The 27,718-nt window shown below is 37.6% G+C and overlaps 2 protein-coding genes across 8 annotated transcripts; one reads left to right on the top strand and one right to left on the bottom strand.

The window, feature by feature from the left end:
• The first annotated feature begins 234 nt into the window (after positions 1–234).
• LOC134517223 (cytochrome P450 2J2-like) lies at positions 235–9,582 on the top strand. The gene is made up of 9 exons (XM_063338501.1): positions 235–405; positions 1,485–1,647; positions 2,175–2,324; positions 3,441–3,601; positions 5,253–5,426; positions 5,658–5,799; positions 6,482–6,669; positions 7,495–7,636; positions 9,404–9,582. Exons 1-9 carry the CDS (start codon positions 235–237, stop codon positions 9,580–9,582), a joined length of 1,470 nt encoding a protein of 489 aa, XP_063194571.1.
• Positions 9,583–9,911: 329 nt separating this feature from the next.
• CAPN10 (calpain 10) lies at positions 9,912–26,344 on the bottom strand. Of its 7 annotated transcripts, none has more exons than XM_063339214.1 (14): positions 25,860–26,012; positions 25,569–25,776; positions 24,079–24,210; positions 23,654–23,850; positions 22,119–22,336; positions 21,390–21,531; positions 19,775–19,941; positions 18,942–19,225; positions 18,258–18,460; positions 16,219–16,271; positions 16,016–16,101; positions 14,625–14,824; positions 13,978–14,023; positions 9,912–11,614 (listed from the first exon to the last, which is right to left on the bottom strand). In XM_063339214.1, exons 2-14 carry the CDS (start codon positions 25,710–25,712, stop codon positions 11,585–11,587), a joined length of 1,902 nt encoding a protein of 633 aa, XP_063195284.1. In that variant the 5' UTR covers positions 25,713–25,776; positions 25,860–26,012; the 3' UTR covers positions 9,912–11,584. The 7 variants fall into 7 exon arrangements, with proteins under 7 accessions (XP_063195284.1, XP_063195280.1, XP_063195282.1 ...); XM_063339210.1 differs by adding an exon at positions 26,228–26,299 and having other exon boundaries at positions 9,914–11,614; positions 16,016–16,271; positions 25,860–25,939; XM_063339212.1 differs by adding an exon at positions 26,228–26,278 and having other exon boundaries at positions 9,914–11,614; positions 16,016–16,271; positions 25,876–25,936.
• Between the last annotated feature and the right edge of the window lie 1,374 nt (positions 26,345–27,718).

The following is a 27,718-nucleotide window of genomic DNA, read 5'->3' as shown; positions in this document are numbered from 1 at the left end:
GCTAACTGCAAGGGATCACATATTTCAGTTTTCTAAGAACTTCAGCATGGGAAAACTGTAGATTGTCAGAGAGAGATGGCTAAAGCAGACATATATTCTTTAGAAAGAGTCTGACTTCACTAGAAGCAAACTCATCTACACAATTCCAAATTTTCAGAAGTCAGATGCAAAAAAAAAAAAAACCAACAAACCAAAACCAAACCCAAAACAGTGACAAGTTAAAATTTTGATAAGATGTTGGGGATTCCTGAGTTTTTTATAGCTCTAGTAGTATGTCTCCTAATTTTGCATTTCCTAAAGCTGCAATGGATGTGCACCCAGCTTCCTCCAGGACCAGTTCCCCTCCCCGTCATTGGAAATTTGTGGCTGCTGGACTTCAAACTTCGTCGAGAAACTCTCACTAAGGTATTTATTTATCTCTATGGTTGAAAATCACTCTGAATCTATTTTAAATTAAATTGTACATTGCATAGGAACAGTCTAAACTCGGAATTCTTTTTTTTTAAACATAAAGCTTGATTATCAGACAATTTCAAAGAATCCAAGGACCAGGCATTATTAAAATATTTCTGAGTAATAAACACCTTAATTGCTTTACTCATTATTTTCTTTCTCTTTTAGATGCAGTAACATCCATGCGTAACATTATCACAAGCACTGTCAATAGCATGATACTCCACTGACAGTTTCATTCTCTATTTCTGTGTCGATATCCAGCCCTATAAACCACCTCTAGTAAAACTTCCTTTGTCTGACACCAGTGTCACTGGACCATCTCCAGGCCATGAGTGGTCCAATCTCCATTAGAAGACCAAACTCTAAATGGACTCTTTTTTTCTTATTTGTACAGCAAAAAAAAATTATTGTCTGCAGGAAACAGGTTGTTACTAAAACAAAAAAGGAAAATTTGATTGCTGTTATGTTCACAGAATGATTCTTTTACAAACCAATTAAAACTATTTTTAAAAGTAAGGAACTTGCTTCAAACAACTTTAGGGAAAAATACAAGCATGATCTGAGGAAAGACAGTAGAGAAAAATAAGAAAAAAATCACATGGAAGCTACAGGAAAGAATGCAAAAACATTTCTTTCCTTTCTTCAGAAGTTAGAGGCAAGAAAATATGATCATTTGATTCATTAATAAAATAAACAGAAAAGGTCGGGGATTTTGCCTGTATGCAAATCAGTTTGCATAACTCAGAAACAGGTCTTTGAGTCTGACTTGACAGAGAAGACCCTCTGTTTCTCTTTATGGTATAGATACCAAGGACATCTCTCAGAAGACCACTTCTGAAAGTGTCACAGAAAGTACAATTATATTCTATTCCCAAAGCCCATTACAATTAAATTTTTCTGAAACCTGTAATTCAATTTGATGATCGCAAACAGATTTACTTACAACTACAGCAAACTCTTAAAATGAGTATTTAAGCATATACATTCCCTGGTTTATATTTATTAATTTGCCATTATTAACTCCTCAGTTAACCAACATCTATGGAAATATCTACACATTGTGGCTGGGACAGACACCTATGGTTGTACTAAATGGATACAAAGCAGTAAAAGATGGCATCGTCACCCATTCAGAGGAAGTTTCCGGAAGACCCCTCACCCCATTCTACAGGGATATGATGGGCGAGAAAGGTACAAGATGCGACACAATACTGAAATATGAACAAGGTGTAAAGAAGAAAGACGCTTTCGTATATATACACACTGCTGTAAAAGTACATAATTGGGCTTACATAGCCAAAAGGTTCCATGCAGAGTTAGCATATTAAGAAAATGAAAAAACAAAAATTTTTCCTCTTATAAAGCACACTACTGACTTTTTTTTCTTCCTAATAGATTCAAAGGATTATTTGCCTGGAAGAGTTGCCCTTCAGTTGTATCACTTCTGAAACAGAAGACTGTTCATGTGGAAAACATCTACAGGCAAAGCTATTCTGTCCTTACCAAAATCCACCAGCATTCAGTTTCCAGGGTCATATTTATAAGGAGCTGTATAGCTGGGAGTCATAAAAACCTAAGTTAGAGACCAAAACTCAGTATCTGAAATCATGGTATCGTCTTTGTTGGTGAAAGATAACTTAATCTAAATCAAATTTTGTCTCCTGCAGTAAAAAGATTTCCCTTTCCAGCAACAAAATAAATGTTTCTGTGTTCTTCAGGTATTTTTCTGACGAGTGGGCACACCTGGAAGCAACAGAGACGCTTTAGTATGACAATTATAAGAAGCCTGGCACTTGGTAAGAACAATTTGGAGCATCAAATTCAAACAGAGGCCTGTCATCTTGTGGACATCTTTGCAAGCACAAAAGGTAAATTCACTAGAAGAATAACACTAAGAGCTTTTTCTGAAATATAGTAGATTAGGGAAGTAGAAGTTTCACAATACATTTTTACAAGTAATATAGATATTTTTCATATTAGTGGGACTTTTACTGGCTACTTAATTGCATTCTTTGCAAAAAATGTTTTGTCTGCACAATGGGCAATATAAAATTGTTTTTTGAAATAAGGATAGTAAAAAAGTGTTTATCATCAACGCAGTCTTGGGGACAGCTGGTAACAATTCTCACATTCAAAGAGTATAGGAAAACCCTATGTTCTTCTCCATAAAATACACAATTTGTGACCTGCTGCGAGTCATTCCAGGACAGCAGGCCTTTAGGATTTGGCAGAGAAAGAACCCCAACACAAGGAATGTATCATTCAGTTGTCCAACAAAACTTCTTTTTAAGGTTTGGATGAAATAGAAACCAATAGAATTTTAGCAAGATGCCAAAATAAAGCAATTAAATACAAATATTGTGAACAGCCAAATCCCTCACCCACGTTGTGTTCCATACTGATGTGAAAACACCGAGAAGTTGCCTAAGGTCTCCCTCCATCTCTCCTTGCACTAGACACAGCAAAACAGCCCATCTCTCTTCTGAGAGCAACACTTTCACAGATCTTTAAAATGCAAGAAATGAACAGAAAACCAGAAGTGACAAATCATTTCAACATGATAAAATTAAAACTTTAATTTTATTTTTTTTTCCTGTTTTTTGTGTGTGTGGGTGTTTGTTTAGTTTTTTTTAATGGCCAAACTTAAATATCTGCCTCCAGGTTTGAAGGCATGCGTTCTAATTAATTGCTCGTGTTTTCACACAACGCAGACCACAAGTCAAAAAGGGGAAGAGAGACCTAACGTTTGTCTTCTCAAAACCAATAATCACTGTATTTTACAAGAGTAAAAAGCAGATTTAAAATAAGGAGTCCCTGCACTTACAATCCATACAGTTAATTTGTATTAAACTAGAGTTTACACATGTGAAAACCAAGTAGTCTGGATGTACTATTATTTTTACTATTTAAAAAACGGAAAGTCTTCATCATTTTTCTTACTGTAGTCTATTCAGAAATATTCATGCTACCTCCTATATTCGCAGGCAAACCTTTCGACCCCCACACTTTCATGGTCCATGCTATTGCAAATATAATTTGCGCTGTTGTTTTTGGTCATCGCTTCTCCAGCAACGATGAATCTTTCGGCAAGCTTATCAAAGCTGTTTATTTTGTGATCTACTTTCAAGCTACTATCTGGGGCAGGGTAAGAATTTCATTTTCTTGTTCTTATTCCTTAAAGTGCGTTTGCACTTCACAAGTCAAAACAAATTAAAAGTCAGTGACTATTATACCCAAACATTTCCATACCATTGTTCTGCTAGCCCTTGTGCAGTAATAAATTAACACATACCTTGTGTATGTCACTACTGCCTTATAGTCCTTCTTTGTGTCAGTAAATCACGCGTCCTAAAATTTAAATTCTAGATCATCACTGGTTTTCAGACTTCCAAAATATATAATGTATTTCAAAGTAGTAATCACTTGCAGAGTACTGTGTATGTAAGATTCTTAAATCTTAAATTGAAAGCAACTTTTAAAATTTAATTTTCGTTTAGTCTTACAAATACAGAAGTACAATTATAAGAACTGAGCCTTCAAAGTCCTATTCTTTTGGGTAGATATCTTGCTTCTCATGTAATTCATATTACCACCAATACCTGAGTCATTCTGAACTTCCTGTAAGATACAGATGACAACTGCATCACATCAAGAAGCGTATTTTTAAGTTCTTGAAAGCTATTGCTTACGTTGTGCCAATTTTGGCACACTGGCATTTTATAACAGTAACAGGTTCTCCAACACTTTTATAGAGAAATGCCTCAAAAAAAGAATCAGAGTAAAAATCAAGATTGAGAAAATTTGCTTGTGAGCCAGATTCAATCCTCAATTACTCCAGTTCACCCATTTTCAGAAGCCCCTGTTGCATTATTAGGTATGCGTCCAAAAAGTAAAATATAATCATTCTCCTGGTCTCTATAACCTGATATCCACTATTACACGATGTTGACATTTTGGTCAGCTGATAGGGATGGAGATTTCTGCACTGCCCAATATACTTCTTATCACAGGCCATAAATAAAACAAAGGCTCTGCCAGTAGGCCTAGAGACTGAAGTCCATTCACAAAACATACACAATACAAAGAAATGAAAATAATTATTTCCCCCTCAACAAATACACATACCAGTTTCTCCTGGAGGAAAACCTAAAACCGAGAGGTCAAGTCAGCTTCTATACCTTTTCAGTCTTCAACCTATCTATGAAGGATAGAAAGTGTGGCTATTGACTGTTGACAATGTGATCATAACAATTTATACCACTGCATATTACTAACAGCTCATTAACACATCTCAAACAAGTTTACCTCCATGCCAATTCACTTAGAGGGCAATGTAAAGATCTCATAATCCCTCTTAGAAATGTAGACTAATTTACACTGGAAGGGACCTCTGCACATCAGCTAATCCAACTCCGTGCCCAAAGTAGGTCTAATTTGATCAGGTTGTTTAGAGACTTGCCTGATCAAGCCTGATCAGGTTGTTTAGGGACTTGCCTGATCAAGTCTTGAAGTCTCCAAGGACGGAGATTTCACACAGACTCTCTGGGAAACCAGTTCCCAGTATTTAATCTATCTCCTGGTAAAAATAAAACAATTTTTAAAAACCCATACAACTAATAAATAAATAAATATTTTCTTACATCTTAGAGTTTCTCATATTCTGACTTTTGTCTATTGCCTTTCATACTAATTAGGAGCCCATGTGATGCAGTGACTTCACAGAGTTATCAGAAAATCAGGATTGAGTTCTCAGTTTAGAAGAGCTCATGTTTCTTCCTTTTTGTTTAAAATCACAGATGTATGATGCTTTCCCATGGCTTATGCACCGTTTCCCAGGACCTCATCACAAAGTGTTTGCATACAATGACTTCATGCACAATTTAGTTACAAAGGAGGTCCAGACTCATGAGAGACAGAATGCAGGTGAACCACAGGATCTCATTGACTTCTACCTAGCTCAAATAACAAAAGTAAGTATATCTATTTATCACATTATCCCCTCCTTGGCCTCAATGCCTACTACAGATACTTGCTGTTCGAGTGACTGCTACAGAATTTTTATATGCAGTTTGTTTAGCATTGAAGATTTTTGTTTTGGTGGGCTGCTTACTGTTTTTAATCAAACAATGACAATTTCTACATGACAGATGAAATGTCCAAAATTATCCACTTCATAGTCTTCTCATGAATATACCCTACAGACCAAAGATGACCCTACTTCTACGTTTAATAAAGACAATATGGTTCAGACTGTGGTTGATCTTTTGCTGGGAGGGACAGAGACAACAAGTACCACCCTTCTCTGGGCACTGCTGTATATGGTACAATACCCAGAAATACAAGGTGAGCAAAAGCATTATCAGAAAGAACTGCATTCAACATTACATCATAATGAACACGATTAAAGTGTAAATATTAGCTCAATCACTGGCAATACATCAAAATAACCCTTAACAATAAATATGAATATTGGTACATCAACAATTGAGATGTAGAAAATGAAAGTTTAGTAAATGAAAGAAGTGTGTGCTTTCCTCACCAGCTCACTAAGAAGCAACACTAGCAGAAATTAGTAATTGCCACTGTTTTATCTCACTAAAAGAGAATGGCAGAGAAAGAATAATAATCTAAAGACATTTCATATGCAACCTCATCTCCTCCTAACCTTCAAAGAGGAAAAGCTTTAAGAACATACCTGGTCTGATATGTTTATAAATACAACAGAAATTACACCTGTAACTTCAAATTTTAGTAATTTTTCAAAAAAAAAAAAATAGACCTGTACTATCCTCATCACTAAGTGGGATGCATCTTAAATGAGAGATCATCTTGTGCTTTGGGGACATGCACTTTCTTGATCAACTGAAACAAACATAGCAGGCAAACCATACGCCAACACATTTCATAGAAAAGTAATTTCTTTTTCCCCCAGTCCTGGGCCATACTTCTAGAGAAATCTGCTGGAAAAGCGGGGGAGGGGGGGTGGGGGGGAGGAGGAAGTAAAAATATTTTTATTTCTCTGCAGAAAAGGTTCAAAGAGAGATAGAGGCTGTTCTGGAACCCTCCCATCTCATCAGCTATGAAGACCGTAAAAAACTGCCATACACAAATGCTGTGATTCACGAGGCTTTGCGATACAGCAACGTTACTTCTGTTGGGGTCCCTCGACAATGTGTGAGGAATACAACTTTGATGGGTTTTCATATCAAAAAGGTACAGAGTATACCTCCACGTTACTTAAAGCTTTGAGCTGTTCATATTTAGTATTTATATGACAACAGTTTCTACAATTCCTAACTTTGCATAGAGAGCACACAGTAGCACGTCACAGACATGAAACTGAGCTGAGTGCTCTGAACCTTGGCTAAGTCTACATTAGCAGATGCAAAAGCTTGGGAAAAGGCTAACAGCACAAGTAGCAAGAGTAAGGAAAACTAGAGCCCAAACATGGATGATGTCTGGGCATCAAAGCAGAACATGTGCTTTAAAGAATGACAAAGTGAGGTTTAATGAATGTCAGGACAGCTAACTCTCACACACACACACACGGGAAGAGCCTGGAGCAACCTCCAAGTTATCCCTGACAAAACACACATGCGCACACAAAAACCACACACTTCAGATGATGGCAGCTCAGTACATTGAGAGATCTGACAGTCGCATTGGCATGATATAGACGTCCCAAGTGTATTAAGCATAAAATTGATGTGATTGAATTGAAAGACCCAGTGAACTGTACAAAAAACAAGAAGGAAGGTGTTATGATTAGTCTGGCAAGCATGTAAAACAGTCCAAGCTCCACTCTAGCTTAAACATGAAGACACCTCAGTGGCCCTGATAGAAGGTAACTTCGACAAAGGCAAATGTAATATGTTATGACAAACAGAAAATACAAGAGCTTATTAGGCCTGGATGTGCACAGGAAAAGACTGAGGTGAATCCAAAGACAGGATGGCATATTATCTATCAGAGAGAAGGAAAATTCAAAAAAGAACCAATCATACACAGAAAAAATATTATCTCTGCTTCTTCTTACAGGGCACACTTGTATTGCCAAATCTGCACTCCGTTGTGTATGATTCTGACCACTGGGCGACCCCTTGGAGGTTCAACCCAGATCATTTCCTTGATTTGGATGGCAACTTTGTGAACAAAGAGGCATTCTTACCTTTCTCAGCAGGTAACACCCTGAGATTTGAACATTCCTATTCACTGTGGCTTGCAGCAAGATTAAAAACACTATTTCTAAATTCTAGAATTAAAAAAAAAATACATTTATAAAAACATATTTGACAAAGATTTAAAGTCAGATTTCTACTGTAAGAGCCACAAATATTGCCTTGCATTTTATATTTGTCATACATTCAAACAGAGGATGAGTAAGGCTAAGAGACATAACACTATCTCCTTGGTGTATGTATGGTTCCTACTACAAGGATATCTGAGCTCCTTAGTCCCTAATCTATTAAATCACCCTCAAATCAGAAAATCTACTTATTCTCACCTTACAAACAGGAAACGCAAAGACAAAAGAAATATGATTTGTCAAAATATACAGAGAAAAATTGGTGATAAAGCAGGAAACCAATCCTCAGTCTCCCAAATCCTACAGTAATAGTCTAGCACCAGGTTTCGCTTGTATCTCCAGAAACTAACAAAATCCAATCTTTTCAGTAGAATATTATTAGGTAACCACAAAAGAAATTTCTAAGTTTTCAAAGGCATATTATGATGTACAATTTACCTAATTTACAGTGCAAAAAGCAACAATTCGAAGATATTGGAGAGACAAAGAGAAAGAAAAAAGTGTGAGAAGCAGTATAACACAACTCAGAGAACTTCTCTAGACTACCAGTTTCTCCAATAAGCAGACTATGAAGAAAAGCAGCACAAAAACAGGACACTGACATTATTTACTGAAAATTAAAATATAAAAACACTGGGAAACAGCTGAGGTTTTTATGCTACTATAACAGATCATACTATTGTACGTGTGTTGAAGACAAAAAGCGAGTAATATGTTAGTAAATACAAAGCAGTCAGATTAAACATAGTAAATCCAGATTATAAAACTATTTGCCTAAATTGCCTGTAAATCCTGAGATCATATTTGCAAAACAGGTACTTAGCATCTTACCTTCTTTACTCACCAAATGTCCACTAGTTTACATGAATCAAGACAACTAATTTAGGCTACCATTTCAACCCAGGCATAGGAAGTTTTCTTTTTTAACGTGCTTTGGTTGCTTTCTGTTTATATAATCTGAGTATTTATATACCCTGAATATATATCAGTTAGTAACTTTTTTTTTTTTTTTAAATCTGGACTGTATAGATATCCTGAAATATACTGTGAAAACAATATGCATACACCGCTGCACATGCCTACATTTCATTCCCTTAGCTTACCTATCTGTTCCTGGATGGTATTAGGGATAGTGGGTTACAAGGACCCAATATAGCCTTCTTCAGTTCTGCTGAAGAAAGACTGAGTACATCCTTCTACTTAGCTTCAGAATTGCATTCAGAATACTCCAGTTTACCTCCTCAACAACCAAAGATAAGACTCTGAAGTACATGAAGCTTTTTAAAACTCTGGCTTAACTGAGAAGCCATTCATTGTTCTTACAGAACAAGATGCAAAAATGGAAAGGGAATATTTCATAAACGCTCCAGGGGGAAAAAGGAAAAAACCCAACACACCATCACAAAACGCACCAAGAAAACCACCAACCACAAAACCCAGAAAACCAAACCCAACAGCTGACATTAGTAAGAGATGCGCAGTTTCTCAGTTAAATAAATCCTTCCTCCCACCTCCAAAGGCTTGTTCTGTTCCTACAGAAGGAAATAGGAAATAACTTTATGGAACTCAGTAAAAATTTGTTTCCGTTCTTTTTCAGAACTTAACTTTACACAACTAACTCTTTTCCCCTTTCTTCTGCAGGGCATCGTGTATGTTTGGGAGAACAGATGGCACGAGTTGAACTGTTCATCATCTTTACAAACCTCCTTCGGGCATTCACATTTCAGCTCCCTGAGGGAGTAAAGGAAATCAATTTGGAGTACACTTTGGGTGCAATACTGCAGCCACATCCATATAAACTCTGTGCTATTCCACGCTAGCCTGCGGCATACTACAATGCAGAAGGACTTCAACCAGTCAATAATTGTGGATATTTTAAAGACACATATCACTATCCCAATTGTATGCAAACGTAGGTAGCTCAGTACAGCAAATTAATACAGAGTGTTTTTATTTAGGAGGTCTGACCTCATATAGTTGAGTTTTTGAAATTAAGCATACTTGCAAAAGCTCATATAATTGCATTTTAGGCATATACAAATACACAATAATGTTACCAAAAAAATGTATTTTCACATTCTCAGTAGCAATGAATTAGATGTAGGATTTTAGAGAAGTGGTCTGTATCAACCAGTTTCCTGCATATGTGCTCCGTCAGCTATCACACTCTTAAAACGCACAAGTGTTTTGATGCAGCAAGGATGCCTGAATAAAAACAAAATTTCTTCAGTGTGCTGTTACTTCTCTGTGTTCACAGGTCTTTTCTTACATCTTTTTGCAGGAGATAACAGCATATGCACTTAGTGTTAACTGCTTTTCCTTTCACACTCCATAAAGTGTTATATATTGTAGTATAAGCTTTACACATATATAAATGGTTGCTGAATGGAGCCTCTTGTAATCATAGCCCCTTTAGAAATCCTTATACCTTTTTCTTTACTTCCTTTGTATCCGATTCCTATTTCATCACAACTCTCAGATCCAGGTGCTTTCATGAACCCTTCCTTCTGTTTAGAAACATTATTATATCACACAATAATTTCTTATTTGAAGGGAAAGGAACAATGTTTCAAGAAATTAAGAAAATAAACAAAGATGCCAACATTTGTTAAAGCAGGCACAGTAGAAATTTATTACTCACAGTGTTTTCTTTTGTTGTCTCATCATTCTGCAACAGATGTGGGAAGTTTTGACCACTTAAAATTCAGCTGCAAGCATTCTAGTTGCTTTCAAATTTTCAAAGTTAACAGGAGCAAGCATAAATTATGGTAGTATGTAGTTAAAAGCAGAAGCAGAATATTATGTGTTTCTCAGACATAAAACTAATGGAAGACTTGATTATCCCCTCAAATATTTCCAATTATTCCCTTCCATTTGGGGAAATGCCCAGGGCTCTAACACACTGTAAAGTTTGTTACTGCAGAACAAATGCAGACTTGACATCATTGACAGTTTTCACCTTTTTAATAGAAGACATTTTAAAACTTTCAACATTAGTCCATTTTCATTGAAGAAAATATAACATCTAAAAAATCCTCCTTGAATAAGAAATACTTTCAAACATAAGTTAAGAAAAATCTCTTAAACTTCATATTTCTTACAGTAACGGCAAATCTTGCCTAAAACACATTCTTACAGATTTAAAAAAGCAGTCTGATGTGATAGTTCATAAACAAAAGTTTTCAAGTCTTATCTTTTTCCTTTGTGGTGTTCATTAAAGAAAAACTAAAAAAAAAAAAATCTTTCTTTTCAACCCATCATTTTCAGGGCTCAATAAAGGGTCCATGGTAAAGTGCTCAGCAGCATGACTGGCAGTGTAGGATACAAGCTTGGACTTTCTCTACTCCAGTGTATTTTGGTGGTTCTTGAGGTATGTCCTACCTGAAAAGAGACTCCAGTTTCTTTCCTCTACGTTTACCGCTTTGGTCTCCTGAAGTTATTCTGTAAGCTTGATTTTTCATTTTCTTTGCCCCAACATATTATTTCATTATGCCCATATGTTTTCCGGTTTTCTTCCAAAGCTGTAGCTTGGATTAACACATACACATATTCTTCACCTGTATTTTTGAAGAACTGAGGTACATTATGATTTGCTGTACAATGCTGGTTCTAAAAACATGAAAAGGACAAATACTCAGACTGTACATGATTAAGGAGGTATTTTTACAAAGAAGTTATTGTAGGCCTGACAGTTGGTACCAGTGAAAAACAGCCGGGCTAAGAGTATCTTCTTGTTATTCCACTTAAAACTGAAAGCAGCAAGAGGTGAGGCATTCCTCAGCTTTCCAGCGTTTCTTAAGATGACAGTGTGAGAATTCTAGATTACCTTTTCATCACAGTTGTAAATGATATCTATAAGATGATAAACAATGCAGGAAAAAAGTTATTTCAGGAGTTAACTTTTTTTGTCAAGTAAAAACAGAAATTCATAACGAAATAAAGTAAAACAGAAAAGAAAGATTTAGAAATTAAGGACAAAATACAAGCTTTTCCTGTGAAATATCTTGACAAGACTAACACTCATAAATCCCATCACTTCAGTAAGCAGAAAACACATAGACAAACTTTTAGAGAAATACACCAACATCCAGCTCTGCTGTGATGCACCCCTTAGAAATCAATAGCCCAGCTTCTCAGTAAGGCAGACTGCCTAGATCCTTCAGAGGTTAAACCCCTGAAATCACTGAATGATTTATAGCCTAGTCTTTAGAAAAGCCTATACTGTTGATGATTAGATTCAGACATTAATTTCTGCCACTGATAAGAGAACTATAACTGCCATTTCCAAATTCTTCAAGTGTAAGTCCTGAAAAATCTGTTCCCTGATGTCAGGGAGCACCCTTTGCCTAAGTCCAACCATTTTCATGGAATAATATAACAAAAATATCTTTGAATATGTTCCTTCCATAATAATGGCCTTGCAATGTTTTGTCTCCAAAACAGCAGCAATAAAGGACTTTGTTACATACTTCGGCTCCTAAATATTAAAATAACAAGCACCATGAGGAAAGTACATTTTTGTGAAGCGCACAAAATCCAACTGTTTGTGTGGTTTTAAGGACAAAATGTAATCATTGGTCAACACGACCTAGATTAAGAAAATGAATAAACCAGTTCTAATATTGGGTGTAGAGTTTTTCCTAATATTTTTGTTTTTATCAAAATCTCAAAGAGAAAGAGCCAAGTATCTAGATGGTCTTGTTCTCACCTAATAAGCCGAGTATTATCAAGGGCATGCTTTGATCCATCAACCAAATCAGTTATCTTTAAACAGTTGTTAAAATACTACATTCAAAGTTCTCCTCTCCACACAGTAAAAATACTGTAAGTATTAGGTACTCAGCATTCACATCCAACCCTTCAATATTACATGCATATCTAACCAAGCAAAACACAACACCAAAACATTAAAAAGGTGGCATTAACTTGATAAGAATGGCTGACACATCAAAAAGGATTATAGCGGTAGGACACTACACGGGCTGTCCGGAATGAAAATGTCATAGTTTTGGCTGGGATGGGGTTGACTTTCTGGTGTAGTGCTATGTTTTGGATGTGGGATAAGAATAGCGTTGGTAGCACATGAATGGTTTTGGCTGTTGCTGAGCAGTCAAGGCCTTTTCTGCTCCTTACACCGCCCTGCCAGCGAGTAGGTTGGGAGTGCACCAAAATCTGGGAGAAGACACAGCCAGGACAGCTCACCCCACATGACCAAAGGGATATTCCATGCCATGACATCATGCTCAATACATAAAGCTGGGGAAGAAGGAGGAAGGGGAGATGCGTTTGTCTTCCCAAGTAACTGTTACACACAATGGAGCCCTGCTTTCCTGCAGATGGCTGAACACCTGTCTGCCAATGTGAAGTTGTGAATGAATTCCTTGTTTTGCTTTGCTTGCATGTGTAGCTTTTGCTCTACATAAACTGTCTTCATCTCAACCCACATGTTTTTTTTGCCCCTCCCTTTTACTCTTCCAATTCTCTCCCCCATCCAAACTGGGGGGAGCAAGCGAGCAGCTGCATCATCCTAATTGCTGGCTGGGGTTAAACCACAACAGAAACAAATCTAGAAACAAAGACTAAACTCTAGTGTGGCAAAAGATAATCTTTGGATTGTCCATTTTCTTTTCTTCTTGCTGTGTTTTCTTAAGTCTTTACAATATTATAATATCCTTAGAATTTCTAAATTGCAATATGTAGGATCCCAAATTAATATCAAAGGAAATCATATAGAGGAAGGATACAATATACAATTAAAGATAGTAGATCTATGGTGTCACTAAGAATTAAGACATCAAAATATATAAAAATGCATGAAGAGCGTTTAGACTCTTGAAAGCAGATGTAGAAGTCAAATACAACCACCTATTCATCACTAATAGTCCAATTTCTCACAGATGTTACAGCAGAGGTAGGTACTGGGGAATGACTTGAGGGAGTAAGTGATGACTTTAGTCATACAGAAGCTTCCATATATCTGAGTGGTGTGAAAAGACAAATTTTGTTAGCAGCTAACAAATAGTACTTTTCCAGATGAGAAACAAACAAACAAAAAAAGATTAACTGCTTTACTATTATCAGTTTGCAGCAAGTAAATAAGAACATTCGAAGTCCAGTCCACTAGTACAGGACTTCCCATGTTAATTCATATATGGGCCTTGGTGATGCTTTTGTGATACCTTTAGAAAAACTGAAATTAAAGATGTATAACTTACTTCTTGCAATACTTGTCCAAGTGTCTCCCGGCTGTGAATGCGCTTCCTGTTGAAAACCCAAACCACATCTATTTCTGCATAAAGCATTGGAGGATCTTGTACCCATCAATCATTTATCACACTTCAAAAAGAGAAGACTGTTATGCTAGGCTTTGTTCCACATCCTTTCTCTTATGGAACCCTGATGCAATTTTATGGACTCAATGCAATCTTAAGGAATCTACAATTTCTGAATCAGACCTGTTATTATTCTCATCGGTAGGAACTACCTGCAAAGAGGCTTGCAACAGATTGCACCTTTTCAAAAAAACTAGCGCTGTTTATTCAAAAGCTTAGTAAGATTTCAGCATAAATCCTAATATCTGGATATAGCTAATAATTAGTTGCTTTAGTGCCATCTTCTCCAGCACTAGACATCTGTTACACAGCAACTAATGCAGGAAGATTAACAAATATGTCTTTTTTCACTCTTTCAACATAGTCAAAGCTGCAAGCAGTGCTTGCGAACTAACAGCAATACAAAGACTTAAAAAAAAAAATTTTCTATCAAAAGTGAGAACACATTACTATAGTTACTGTTTCCAAACATCCTGTAAGACATGCACTAAAAACACTAGAAATGCCAATAGAAGGCAACATGTTTTTACCTGTCTATCTTGGTTGCTATCACCACTGTAAAATTGCCTTCTGTATTGGGTAAGTAGGTAGAAGGTATAATTACATAGCTTCCTGCAGGAAGTCTGCAAAGTTGGCTTACTTCCTGCGAATAGCAATGAGGTACACAGCTAACCAGGGGCTCCAAGTGTAGAAAGGAGGAAGTATGTGGTTTCCAGCTGCTGTTAGGCACCTGCAAAAAAAGAATGAAGACATGCCTGTCTTTTCATGTTTCAGGCCTCACGATTCCTGGCATACCGTAGTATGGTATGTTCCGTATCTATTCCACTCCAAATACTCACTATTCTCCATACAGAGCTATATGAAAAGGATGGGAAGTTTCCCAGAAAACCCAGATGGCACTATCAAACACAGATAAATCATTCCTACTACTATGTTTGTAGCCAGTTTGTACAACTCACTACCCACGTATCCTGTTGTCCAGCCTCACTCTTCCTTGCTGCAGACTAATGCCCTTGTTTTTCACCTCATGAATATGGTGAACAAACTACGTCCTTCCTCTTTCTAGTGGCCTTTCCTGTACTAAAAATTCAGGAGACTGAGAAGGAGATTTCTCAGTCTCTTACAGGCATGAAAAATACCACTCTTTCAAATCTTACTTCATATGTTTTATATTTGAAGTTACAGGATCGCTCCTGATGCTCAACTCCAGACTGTCCACTTAAACAAAATCTTTTTTGAAGCATTTTTTCCAAAAATAAAGCTAGCTTTCCCTGCAAAATAGCCACCTAACCAGAAGCTTCTCATTCTACGTTTATGCTGTTAATTACTGGCACATACACATAGAACTTGTATTTTTTCATAGTAAATCATATTTTGTTTTGTTTCAGATCATCTGTTCAACATCCCAGTCCTTTTGAATTCTAATCTTGTTTGCAGATCCAACATCACAGTGGACAAGTAAATAGTTAATAGAGATGAAGAAAGTAAGTTTTCATGATGAATTACCAAGAAGTCTGGTCCTCAGTCACTAAGACCCTGAAAATTCTTTGCAAATCCTCAAAAGAATTCATCATTTCTAAAACTATTTTAGAACACTGGAAGGATTCAGTGGAACCAATTATCTGGTTACTATGCTACCCAGTGCATAGTTATTCCATATCTTTCCCAGGTATTACTTCACAGGAACAGCCTGTGTTTCTCCTAGAAGCAGCATGGCCCTTGCCAAGTGCAAGGAGCAGTGAAATAACTGGCAAAGGAGCAATCATAGAGTGGTTAGAGTTGGAAAGGACCTTAAAGACCATCCAGTTCCAACCCCCCTGCCCTGGGCAGGGACACCTCCCACTAGACCAGGTTGCTCAAAGCCCCATCCAGCCTGGCCTTGAACACCTCCAGGGATGGGGCTGACCAGAAGTCATCTTACCTGGAAAATATGGAAACCTATAGGACGACACTTGCTATCTTGGCAGTGCTGACGGAGGGTAACTTTCACACTGCTTTTTCCTGGTCCTGCAGGAATGGAGAGGGGAAAGCAGGGATTGAGATGGAAGGAGGGGAAGTTCCTGCTGCCTCCAGCGCTTTGCCCATTTTTCCAACATCCGTGCAGCTGCACTGTCTCCCATTCACCTGATGGGAGTTCTTCACAGACGGCAGCATCTGTGGGTGGTGGTTTTAGCTCACTATTAAATGTAAGAGAGAAAAGAAACTAAATGCATAAAATCTGTATGATTTCACAAAAATCTAGAACACCAGCTCACAAAAATTAGTATTACATAAACACAATTCCTCGAAACTTGCAGCACAAAGAAAAAGAGAACCATACAATTCTAAGTCCTTAAGTAATTCACAGAACTCCCTAAGAACAACACAGCATATACAAACCATGCACTAAAACCAGATAGATTTTTGTACATTCATGAAAAAAATGCAGCTTCCACATTTTTCCTCGATACTCTTGTGCTATTTGTCCTATCTGAAAGTGATACAACTGACAGAAACTTCTGGAGTACACATGAGCACCTCAGTAAGTCCAAAGCATACACCACTGCCTTTTTGATATTCACTATGTCTTTAATCAGAAGGAAAACGGTAGTTTCCTCTGACTTGATCACTGTAATGTTAACCCATATTTTTATCTTAACCCAGCACTGCTTTTCACAGCCATATGAACAATTTAGTATCATTATCAGTTGTACAGCATTTGAAATTATATTTCAATGAAACTGGAAACACATCATCTGCCCTTATTTCCAGTTTTCCAGTTGAGAACATATAAAAGCTCTTATGTTATTCTGTGATTGTCCATTCTAGACACATAGCCAGGCTGGCACTTCTGTTTCAGTCTGAGGAAGTGTTATACTTAACAGCAATACCAGAAATTTTATCCCATCATTAGAAGTGCAACATGCTGCACCAATGAAATACACCCAGAAGCCAAACATCTTGCCGGGAGAAGTATACAACTTGCAGCCATACAGCAAAATTAACCTCATAGTTTTGCAGACCTTTGTTCAGTCTAAAAATTGATGCCATCTTGCTTCCAAATTCCAAAGATGTAAGTGATTAATGAGTGTTCTGGCTTTGTAGTGTGATTTGCCAGTTTCTCTCCAAGGAGATATGAGTTCATAGTGTAGGTTTACTGGAAGAAGATACAACTTCACTGATTCCACACTACTCCTCCTCCTCATTGTGTCTTCTTAAGTATTTACTTCAAGACTATGGCAGAATTGCTCACGAATAATTGACTTAAGTGCTGACAGAGCTATATAGTCAGCTACAGTTCAAAAAAATTAAAAGCCATCAGAAGCTACTGGACTGACATTGCTGATATTTCCTATTGGATAAGCAAGCATTTTTATACAGAAAGAAAAGATTGTTCCAAGTCAATTATAAAAGTCTATTTTGTGTCACAAGTTAATGACAAAAAAAAATCAGATAGAATACAATATGCAGTAATCCTTCCAAGAATTTTGTCACAATGCTGATAAGCTTCTTGAGACCTTCACAAGGAAGACGATCAGCTGTATTGTCAGCGTTGAATACTTTAATTCAAAAAGCAATTCTTCATTCAGCTAAAGAAGACAGCATAAATGTCAGTCCTATTTTCTACACCTGTCCTGAAAAGATGAGCTGTGAGTATTATGTCATCCGAGTCCACTGCTGACACTCCATTTGCATTTGAAACTGTACTGCTCACTAATAACAATGTTATAAGTCAGGCAACCTGTTAGTATGCGTTTTACAGAATACATCATAATATACTACTCTCCTTTTCTGTCACTGATTGCAATAGTAACAGCTGCTTTTAACTTCTGTGGTACATCTTAATTTTTCCATACATTAAGAAAGAACTTCCACATATTGAGAAGCATGCTCTGCAGTTCTCCTACAGAATATGCACTTTCTCAAAACATTAGGCTGTGGTCTAGAGTCAAGATGCTACTCATCTGACTAATTCTGACTGATATTTTAACAAGAGGTAGTAGCAGCTTCATGCAAAAAGGAGGAGACAGAACACTGCTTACATGAACTCAAAGACAAAACTTTTTGTTACTTGATATTCTGCACAACCCTTCAAAAACACTTTGAACATTTACGCTTAGTGCTATACTTCATGTATTTATGTCAATGACTATAAGAAATTTTCTGTTTTGTTTTAAACCTACCTGAGAGAGATCCTTCCTGTTGAAAATACACGAAGCAAGAAATTCCCTGCTGCATCTTTCAGAAAAGTGCTGGGAACAACAAGATAAAACCCAGGCGAAAGGTCACAGCATACATGCACTTCTCTATCATAGGAATGGCAGACGGTACCTACAACTGGAGGAGCAGAGAGGGTCTTTGGAAGGTTAAATCGTTTCTTCTCCACCTAGAATAGACGCATAATGATGTGTGGTGTTTTAGGAAAAATGAGTAGTTTTTAATAAAACTAAAAGTGATCAACTATTGTTTAAAACATTTTTAAGCATGCATACATTTTAAAAAGGAAACAAGTAAGGAGGAGAGTATCAGCAGATAAACTGAACATCAAAGAGAAGTAGGAAGAGTTAGTATTCAGGAGGAGCAGATTTAGGAATAATCATCAAATAATCAGCCTGAAATGTCATGCACTAGTTTGGAACAGTCCCAAAAATTCTGTTACTTGGCACTCAGTGATAAGAAGAAAGTAGTAGTCCACTAATAGTTTGTACAGCCAGTAACTGCATTGTGAGATAAAACAGGATCATTCTAACCTAAATCAAAGATGCAAGTGTGCAAACAGTTGAATCATATCACTGCTGTAGGAAATGAATGATTTTACTCAGATGTTTAAGTAATGCTTTAAAACTTCTACTTGCAAAAAGTATTACCTTCCAGACATGCAGTCCCACAGCCTGATAGTTCTTCCCCTGTGTGCCTTCAGTCAAAGACAGATTTTCCTCTGCTAAGTGAGTGAGATTTTGAATTCTTCCAGCCCAGTCAGCACTGTATTTCCTATGTTTCTGCAGCAGAGCAATGCACACCTCGCTCTTTTCACAGACTCTCAGCCAGAACTTAGGGTTTGTAGGGAAGCTGCTGTTGTTACGGCAGCCACCTGCAGACTGGCCTCTCACCCAGGATCCAAAAAGATTCTGCGAGTGATACAGCACTTTCTCTAACAAAATAAGAAAAACATGGTGCAGATTTCAGACACCAGATGCTACTTAATTTTGTACAACAGATATATGTCAGAGATCCCCCAGCCCAAGAAAACATATTGTTGTAGCCCTGACACTTTCTCCAAGCAGTTACTGGTGACCAACTTTCTGAGAGGCATGAGATGTCACAACTGGTAATGGCTGACTGATGACATGATTTTTACAACAAGAAACTGTTTCTAGAAGTCTGAAGTTTATCTCCCATCAAAAAAAATATCAGAAGGCTGTCCAGAACAACAGCCTTCTAGACAGAGAACACTAATCTCTCAACAAACTAGCAAGTAACTCAACTTCAGAGAAATATCAAAGACTCCTCTAGAGATTCTCAATTTCCTCTTGTCCCTCTATTCTTCCCAGCAGAGACAGAATAGGCCTACGGATCTAAAGAAGAAGGGAAAGACTGATAAAAAGAAGTTATGGTCTAGTTGCACCCATTTGCAATTCAAATCAGTCTTTCCCATTGACATAACATTATTTGTACGAAAAAGTGTTTTCTCATACCACACCTGTATAGAGGCTCTGAAGCTGTCCTTCTTCATTGACTGGAAAGCCCATGGTAATCTCATCAAATTCCCTGAAAAATTCTTCTTCATCAACCCAGAACTCTCCCTCTTGGATCTGTGAGAGCAGTTCCGAGGCAACTACTGGATCTAGCTGACTCCATCCTTGACCACTGCACATAAGACAAAAGTTAACAGTTCTTTGCCCAATAAAGCTCCATAACAATGTTCTATCAAATATACTATGGAGCAGGACAATAAGGGTTTTCTTCATTTTATTGTCAAATACGAGCCTTGAATATTTCTGTATATATGATGCTAGTGAGAGGGATAATAGAAACCATGAATCACAAGATATCAAAGAAAACTTAGAAAGAACATCGGATTGGATACAGCAGCATACTGCTAGGTGAAATAGGTACTTTGCTTACAGACAGTACAGTCCAAAGTGTGAAAGCAAAATAAAGATTTTAATTGTTAAAAATAGCAACAAAAAATAAAACAAATTGCACAGTGACTGTTCTGGAAGAATTTTAATGCTGTACAACAAACATCAAAAAACACTGTCTGTATGAAGCAACTGGTTATCCCCATGAATCTGCTGGCTAAATCATGATAAACGAAGAATTTAAACACCTCATTATATAGGGCCCATTAAAAGCTACTACTTTTAACCTTTTTGATTGTTTCACTAACAGAGAACAGTTTTCCACTTGAATAAAACAAGGCTTTAAGGCCACTCAGTGAAATGCTATCTTCTTGCAACAACATGGCAGCTTACTGTTTGGCAAAGAAACTACAAGAGATCAACTGTATAACCAAAACTCTGCTGAAAGCAAAAAACATCAACTTAAGTTTCAATTAATGTGATTAAGCCATCTTTTTCACACAGGAAAAAGCCTATTTCTCTAAAGTGTTTATCAACACAATCATATTGTTACCATATTTTAATGCTGAAATCTTGTTCCTTGGATCAAGAAGTGCATGTCCTTTAGTACAGTCTAAACATGCTAACACTTTTCAAAACAAGCTAGTAGGGTCTACCCTTCCATTCTTGTTACTTTGCTATATGAACGGCTAAACGTATTTCTGCATTTCCTTTAAAACAGATCTCTTCCTTATATTTACTTTATATCTACTCAACTCCAGCTTCTCCTACTCATATTAATCTACAGAAATGAGGGCACACAAGCCAAAAAACATAAGTGTCCTTCCTTCTGCTATATTTTGTTTTATACATGTTTCTTTGATTATTGTCTGCAACTGAGGCAAGGTCAAATGCGAAGAGCCAAGTAAACCTGAGTGACAACTTATGTCACAAACATCTTTAAGCAACAACACTTAGATAAAAAAAGCACCACAAAAATCACAGACAGAAAATAAATCAACATCTTAAGTTTATTTCTATGAAAAGATATGATGCTTTGATAAAGAAAAAATTATTAAAAAAATTCAGATTACCAGAGCTAACAGATCAAAATGACTAGCCTTAGAACCAGTGAGCCCTGTGAACTACTGAACTCGCTAAAGGACAAACTGAAGTCTCTCTCCATACATAGATATGCTTTGTACTTCAGAATTTCCACAAATGATTTTTCCAAATGAAAATAAACCTACTCACCCCTCACACCAAGGACCTCTCCAGCACCGCCTCCCCCAAGGATTTCGTATTCGTAGTAGGAAGATTTCCTTGCCTGACACTTCAGACAGACTCAACATGTCTATCACAATAAAGGCATGAAATTCTCCTAGTTCGCTTGCACCTGAATAGACAAAAAAAAAGCATTTGAAAGCAAACAAGAGAACGTGCTCCATATTTTACAATGAACAACATTAAACTATCCTTTGAAAGAAGGCAATTTTGAGATAAAAGGAAGCTGTTTTTAAATCAGTATAAAAACAGTATAAAAACACTCAAACAGTTCATTTTAGTTGTGACAATACTGAAATAAAATAAATGAGAGTTTTAGACTAGCAAGTTAATATGCTTTATCTCAAACATCTACAAATCCCCCATGTTGAAATTCATTGGGATTTTTAATGTTTGGGGTTGGTTGTTTTGGTTGGTTTTTTTTTTTTAAGGTGTTTTATCAGGGGGCAAGGGGGTGTACATTTGGTTTTGAGAACTGACCATATTAGCATTTAATATAAGAAGTACTCCTCAAAAGCATCCTCCGTCCTGAACTCAGCAACATCCTTAAATCTTTATTTATCCAACGTTATATAAAAATTGCACCGTGAAAACCATATGGTATTAGAATCAGCACGATGTATTTGCTGTCTGTCTTGTGCTCTTAACCCTGTTAAATTGAGACATTTACTTTAAAAGTGTCTAAGCCTTTACTATTACCTTGCCTGGAATTGAGGACTGAACAGCTTATGACACACTGTTCCTTCAGATTCATTAATTTTCTAAACACTGCTTTCTCCAAAACCATGCCAGTCTTCTCTTTCCCCATGTTTCTTCCTGGGCATTTGAGGGTCCATCTTTCAGCAATTCCTCCAGTCAGATCAACCAAAGCATCTGCCACCTGTCCTGCCCACAACTGTTCGTAAGATCCATGCACTCTATTAAAAAACAAGACACCATAACGAAGAAGACATTTCTACAAAAAGCAAAACTAAAGAAACATGGTTCTTACGTACTTTCAACCCCACCCTATATCACAATCATGACTGGACCCTACCTCACATCCCCAGTGAGGCAAGAGAAAGCACATACTATTTTATTTACAGAATACAATATCTAAAGAATATATAAGCCATCAGACATTCCACTGTTTGATGGGAAGTTTATTACAATTCATTCCATCCTATATAGAAACCACTCTAGTCTAGTTCTAGTTATTTGTACCTTACTATCTGTGCACTACATCATCTTTTGTGATATACTAACTGTATTCTGTATAAATAAGTAACGTTTCTTCCTCTTCTTCAATTATTCTTTGTTCATTCTCCACAAACAACCAGAGTAGCACTTCCTTCAACAATTTAAGTAAATCAAGAGACTACTTTACCTGATGCAGCAGATGCAAGAGATAGCAAAAGAAGTCAAGACTATAATAGAATGATAAGACAAGATAGAACAATAAGATCTCTAGAGAAAACAAGCAAAGAATATTGCCTTTCAAACCTTCATAGAAGCTTTAACTCGTCACTGCTGCTTCACAATTTCTGCTCAACACAAGTACAGTTGAATAAATTACTTCATACTTGAAGTCTTTTTCTGCCCTCTGCTGGCAAACCACACAATCTATTGTCCAAATTGTTTAGGACGTTTCATGTCTATTCTTACCAGTGTGCTTTGTCTCCAAATTGTTTTGTCCAGCTGGACAGCGTTTTTATGGATGTGTCATAAAAAATAAAACGGCTGCATTTTCAAACACATTAACAATATGGTTGTTCCTTCTCAAAATAATAAACTATCAAATTAATTAAAAGCACAAGGAAACTCATACAACCAGAGCCTCAACTAGCTTGTTGCTTTCCATGAAAATATTTGCATGCTTTCTGCTTTTCATTGAGCCCTCAGCTGCCCTCAAATGCTGCACTAGTAAATTATTTCCCTTTAATAAATTAGATGACCAATGGATAGGGACATAATGAACACAATTTGAATACAATAACTCCTTGCAGCACTTACTTTTGGTCGTAATTCTCTCCCTAAGACTATCTTACCTCATACGCAACTAGAAACACACCTTTCAGATCTACAGTTTAAAGAGCAACTTCTGCACAACCCAGTATGGGAAACCTAGCAGCCATTGTACTTAATATTGAATAACACACAGATCTATGCTCAAAGCAATCACATAAAATATGTAAGCAGAAGGTACACAAGTACTGTACCTCCCTTTATTTCCCTTAATAACAGTGTTCACATACTTTGCATAAGCTTTTTCCAATAGCGGAAGCCAAAACAAATCCTCTGTCTGACACTGGGAAAAGCAGAGTTTACCACCAAGGCAAGGCAAACGATCGTCAATGGTCACTTCCACCCAGTGTCCAAACTGCCAGACTCGACAAGTGAAACAGCCTTGGTATGACTCATCTGTCCAGCTGGGCTGACCTGGAGGGATTACCTAGATGACAAAAGCCAAAATCAAGACAAATAATGATCACTTTTATTGTTATTTTTTTCAGTTTAAAATATGCTGAACTGTTTGTAATAATAACAGGGGGAAAAGTCACAACCAAACCAGTAAAACTAAGCATAACACAGCTAATATTCAGTTTTGAGGTCGGGAATTTACAAACATACATTAGGTGAAGACGACTGATGAAATATGAAACAAGAAACTTCTCTATACCTTATTCAGTAGGTATTTACTCTTCTGCAAAGCTACACAGGCACACAGGAACCAACAGTCTCCCAAAATTCCTTGTTTCACTTGCACATCCTGCAGATTGTTTGAAAATAACCGAGGAGTAGAACAAATGTCCTAAAATTAAAAGAAGGGGAGTCAAAGCCAAATCCTGCAATGACATTCTAAGGATGTCTGTGTTTCAGGGAATCGGGGGGGTTCCAGAGACCTCTCACAAAATAAGGGAATTTTTATCTCTAGAACATTTCCTCTCCAGACACAGCCTAAGCAAGCAATAACAAATTACTGCCTCGTGGCTATTTTACAGGTACTTTCTGCGAGGTAAATCTAGTTCCCACATGAATTTAATACACAAGTATCACCACCAGGTGCAACTTTAGCAGAGGCACCAATAAGTGAAAGACAACATAATTCATCAGCTATATATACAATCAACTGTAACAGAACTGATGCCATTCACATTGAGCTACACAACCCACAACCCAAGTTACAAAAATCTCCAAATTAGATAAAAGAAAAACCTTTCCCTGGGCAAATAAAAATAGACTACTTCGTAGCAAAAGAGGTAATTTCAAATGCAAAATCCTGAACACTGAATCAGCTCTGACAGCAAGTTTTTAAAATGGTTCTTCTCTCACCTGTAAATACTGCAAGAGATGGAAATTAATTGATTAGCCCTCAGTAATAACCAAGGTGTAAGGTACAAAAGCAGGAAGTTGCACACTGGGCTCCATGAAGTCATTTGTTTGCCAATTCTATCTGATAACCAACAACTCTATCACTGTTCTACAGCCATCCCCAGATGGAGGGGAGAAAAACACTACTAAATACAAGAGACTTTTTTTCTGCATTATATTTTCATTTTTATAGCTTTTTTCCCCCCCTCCACACAAAGGCAGTGTCATAAATACTCCACTTTAAATGAATGTACTACAGAAATGCATTCTAAACTTTTTAGCTCTCATACGGCTTGCTGTGAAACACAGCTGTAAGTTTAAAAGCAATACAAGTCATATGACAAGTCATAACCTTAAGGAAGTTTTCTTTCTTGTTATCAAATAAATCAACAATTGCAGAAAAACAGCAATTCCTTCTGAAAAACTCTAAAATCCAGTTACTAGTTTTTAAGACAGTTACATGACATATTGAAAAATCTGGGAAACACCTAATGCTAGTTTTTTAACTTGGTATGCATATTATTTCCATAATGAAACATGTTTACGATAAGATATCTGAACTTCAACTAGTGCCGTGAAATTCAAAAGTTCTACAACAGGATTTAAATCAAACCTACAAACAAGCACCCAGACTTAAAAACTATAACACATACATTGTTAACACTGACATACATTGCATTTATTACTTCTATATTTCTAAACAATAAAAACACCCAGAAGCAGTCAATGGTAACTACCGTTTATTACCTTAAGGTCCAGTTCTGCTAAAATCACAGTCTTTTATACCTTAAAACTCACCTTAGGTCTCAACCAAGATATCTCGCCTCTGAATTGGGCAAGTGGGGTACAATAATCAAAAAATATAGAGGTATCACTGGCTGGAAACGTAGGGTCTGTGTAAAGTTCTCTTTTCGCAATTAATTGCTTTTTCTCTCCCAGCATTTTCAACACAATCCCAAGTAGCTTTGCTGGCTACTTCCACGACTTTATATTGCCAAGCACCAACCTAGAACGTAAACGAGCATTACTCAGGAATTGTAACTGAGAAACAAGCAAGCCAGATTTATTTAGGAACACAAAGCCTCTCACTCTTTCCACAGAGCACCTTGAACCATGCCATTTCTGGCTTCTTTCAGCACCTGACACCACCCTAGAGGTTCCTCACTCTGCTGGAAAAGAGAAGGCAAGAGTCTCAGAGAAGACCTATACCCGGGGCCGGACTTAGACCCCTTCTCCCCAAAACGACTCTTTCTCTGCCCCTCTACACACAACCTCCCCACAAGGCCCCCTCCACTAACGCCCCTTTCCTCACAGCCGGCGCCAAAAAGGCCCTTCCACACACACCTCCTCCTGCCCACGACCCCCCCACGCAGACACCCTTCGTCATAACAGGCCTCAACCAGGCCACCTCCACACACGTCCGGCTCCCCCAACCCCCTCCCAAGCCATCTCCTCACCGCGGGGCACGGCACGCCCCGCCGCCATGCCGAGGGCGGCCGTTACCGCGGCAACGCCGAGCACCCCCCTCACCAACCTCTTGTCCAGCCCCAGAGATAACGGACCGGGCCGCCGACCAATGGAGAGGCGGCAGGCGGGCACATGGTGCACGCACCACCAATCCGCCGCCGCCTGCCCAGCGGGGAAGGGGCATGTCCCAGCGTGCCCCGCGGCGGGCGGCCGCAGCTGGCCATGGCAGGGGTGGCGGGGCCCCCGCACCGATGGGAGTCAGGGGAGTGGCGACCCCCGAGCCCAGGCGGTATTCTGTCCTCAGGAGTACCTGTAAGAAAGTGGAAATTCTTCTCATCAGAGATGAAGCAGGAAAGGTTAACGGTCACCGGAACGAAACCAAACTATGTTTTTGTGAAGGTTACGACAGAGAAACCGTCAGAGAAAGCGTTGGCCCTCATGAAGTGGTTTCCTGAGATAATGGGAAAGATCACATTTTCAGATGGTTTATCACTAAATAATCGTCCAAGGGCTGAACTGACAAAGGAAATACTTCTCATGCTTTGGCAGCTACCACTGCCTAATGAAACAGAAAAAAAAAATACATTAAAAAATACTGGCTTTTTATAAACAAAGACCAATGACAAGGGAAAGAAATGCAGAAATACATGAAGTGTGGAAGACATACCTGGCAGCAAGAGGCCAAACAACTCAACCTGTTTTCTTTAAGAATTCAGAAGTACTTACAGGGGAAAGAGTTAGTAAGCAGTTTATGTTTTGCAAACAAAGCAAACACAAACGGAATACAGACTGAAGAGATGTACTTAACCTAAGTGAATTGTGCACTACATGTGCTTAGTATAGATGCACAGAAGGTCCTGTGTTACCCAAAAAAGGCAATGGCCAAGGTCGCTGCAGTGCGAGAACATGACAAGATTTTGGTTAAATCAGAAACATTTGGGATGCTGTCTAGAATTGTTCTTGGTTAATGGCGTGCATGGTTAGGATATTGCAATGTATCATGACAGCAAAATTACTAATACAACCTCAACAGAGTAATACATGTAGTTGACAAGAATTACACTTAATGTACTAACCAATGTGGGTATGAAATGCTAAAAAAATGAGTTAGTAATATTCCATTTTATTAAAGGGTTTGGCTCTTCAGAGCTTTTCCACAAGTGATATTTATAGATCCCATGTTGCCCTGCTCAAGGCTGCAATGAAATAAATAACTTTAATTTTCAAAATAAAGATAACCCTGTCTCTTGGCATCTGCTTAAATAAAACAGATTCGCTGTACTAATCTTACTTTAACAGATCAGAAATCAATGTACCAAAGATAAGGGAAATTACAAATAGTTTCTATTTAATCTCAGTCTAATTTGCCTGTCAATGCGAAATCTACTACAAATCAAGGCAGAAAATATCCTGAAGCATTAATTTATTTTGTGTCAACAAAAGGATGGGTTATCTCCACAAACTCACTGCCAATTTTTTGT

Source organism: Chroicocephalus ridibundus, chromosome 6, assembly GCF_963924245.1.
Source record: "Chroicocephalus ridibundus chromosome 6, bChrRid1.1, whole genome shotgun sequence".
Lineage (NCBI taxonomy): Eukaryota > Metazoa > Chordata > Aves > Charadriiformes > Laridae > Chroicocephalus > Chroicocephalus ridibundus.
This window is presented reverse-complemented; position numbering and strand designations above follow the sequence as displayed.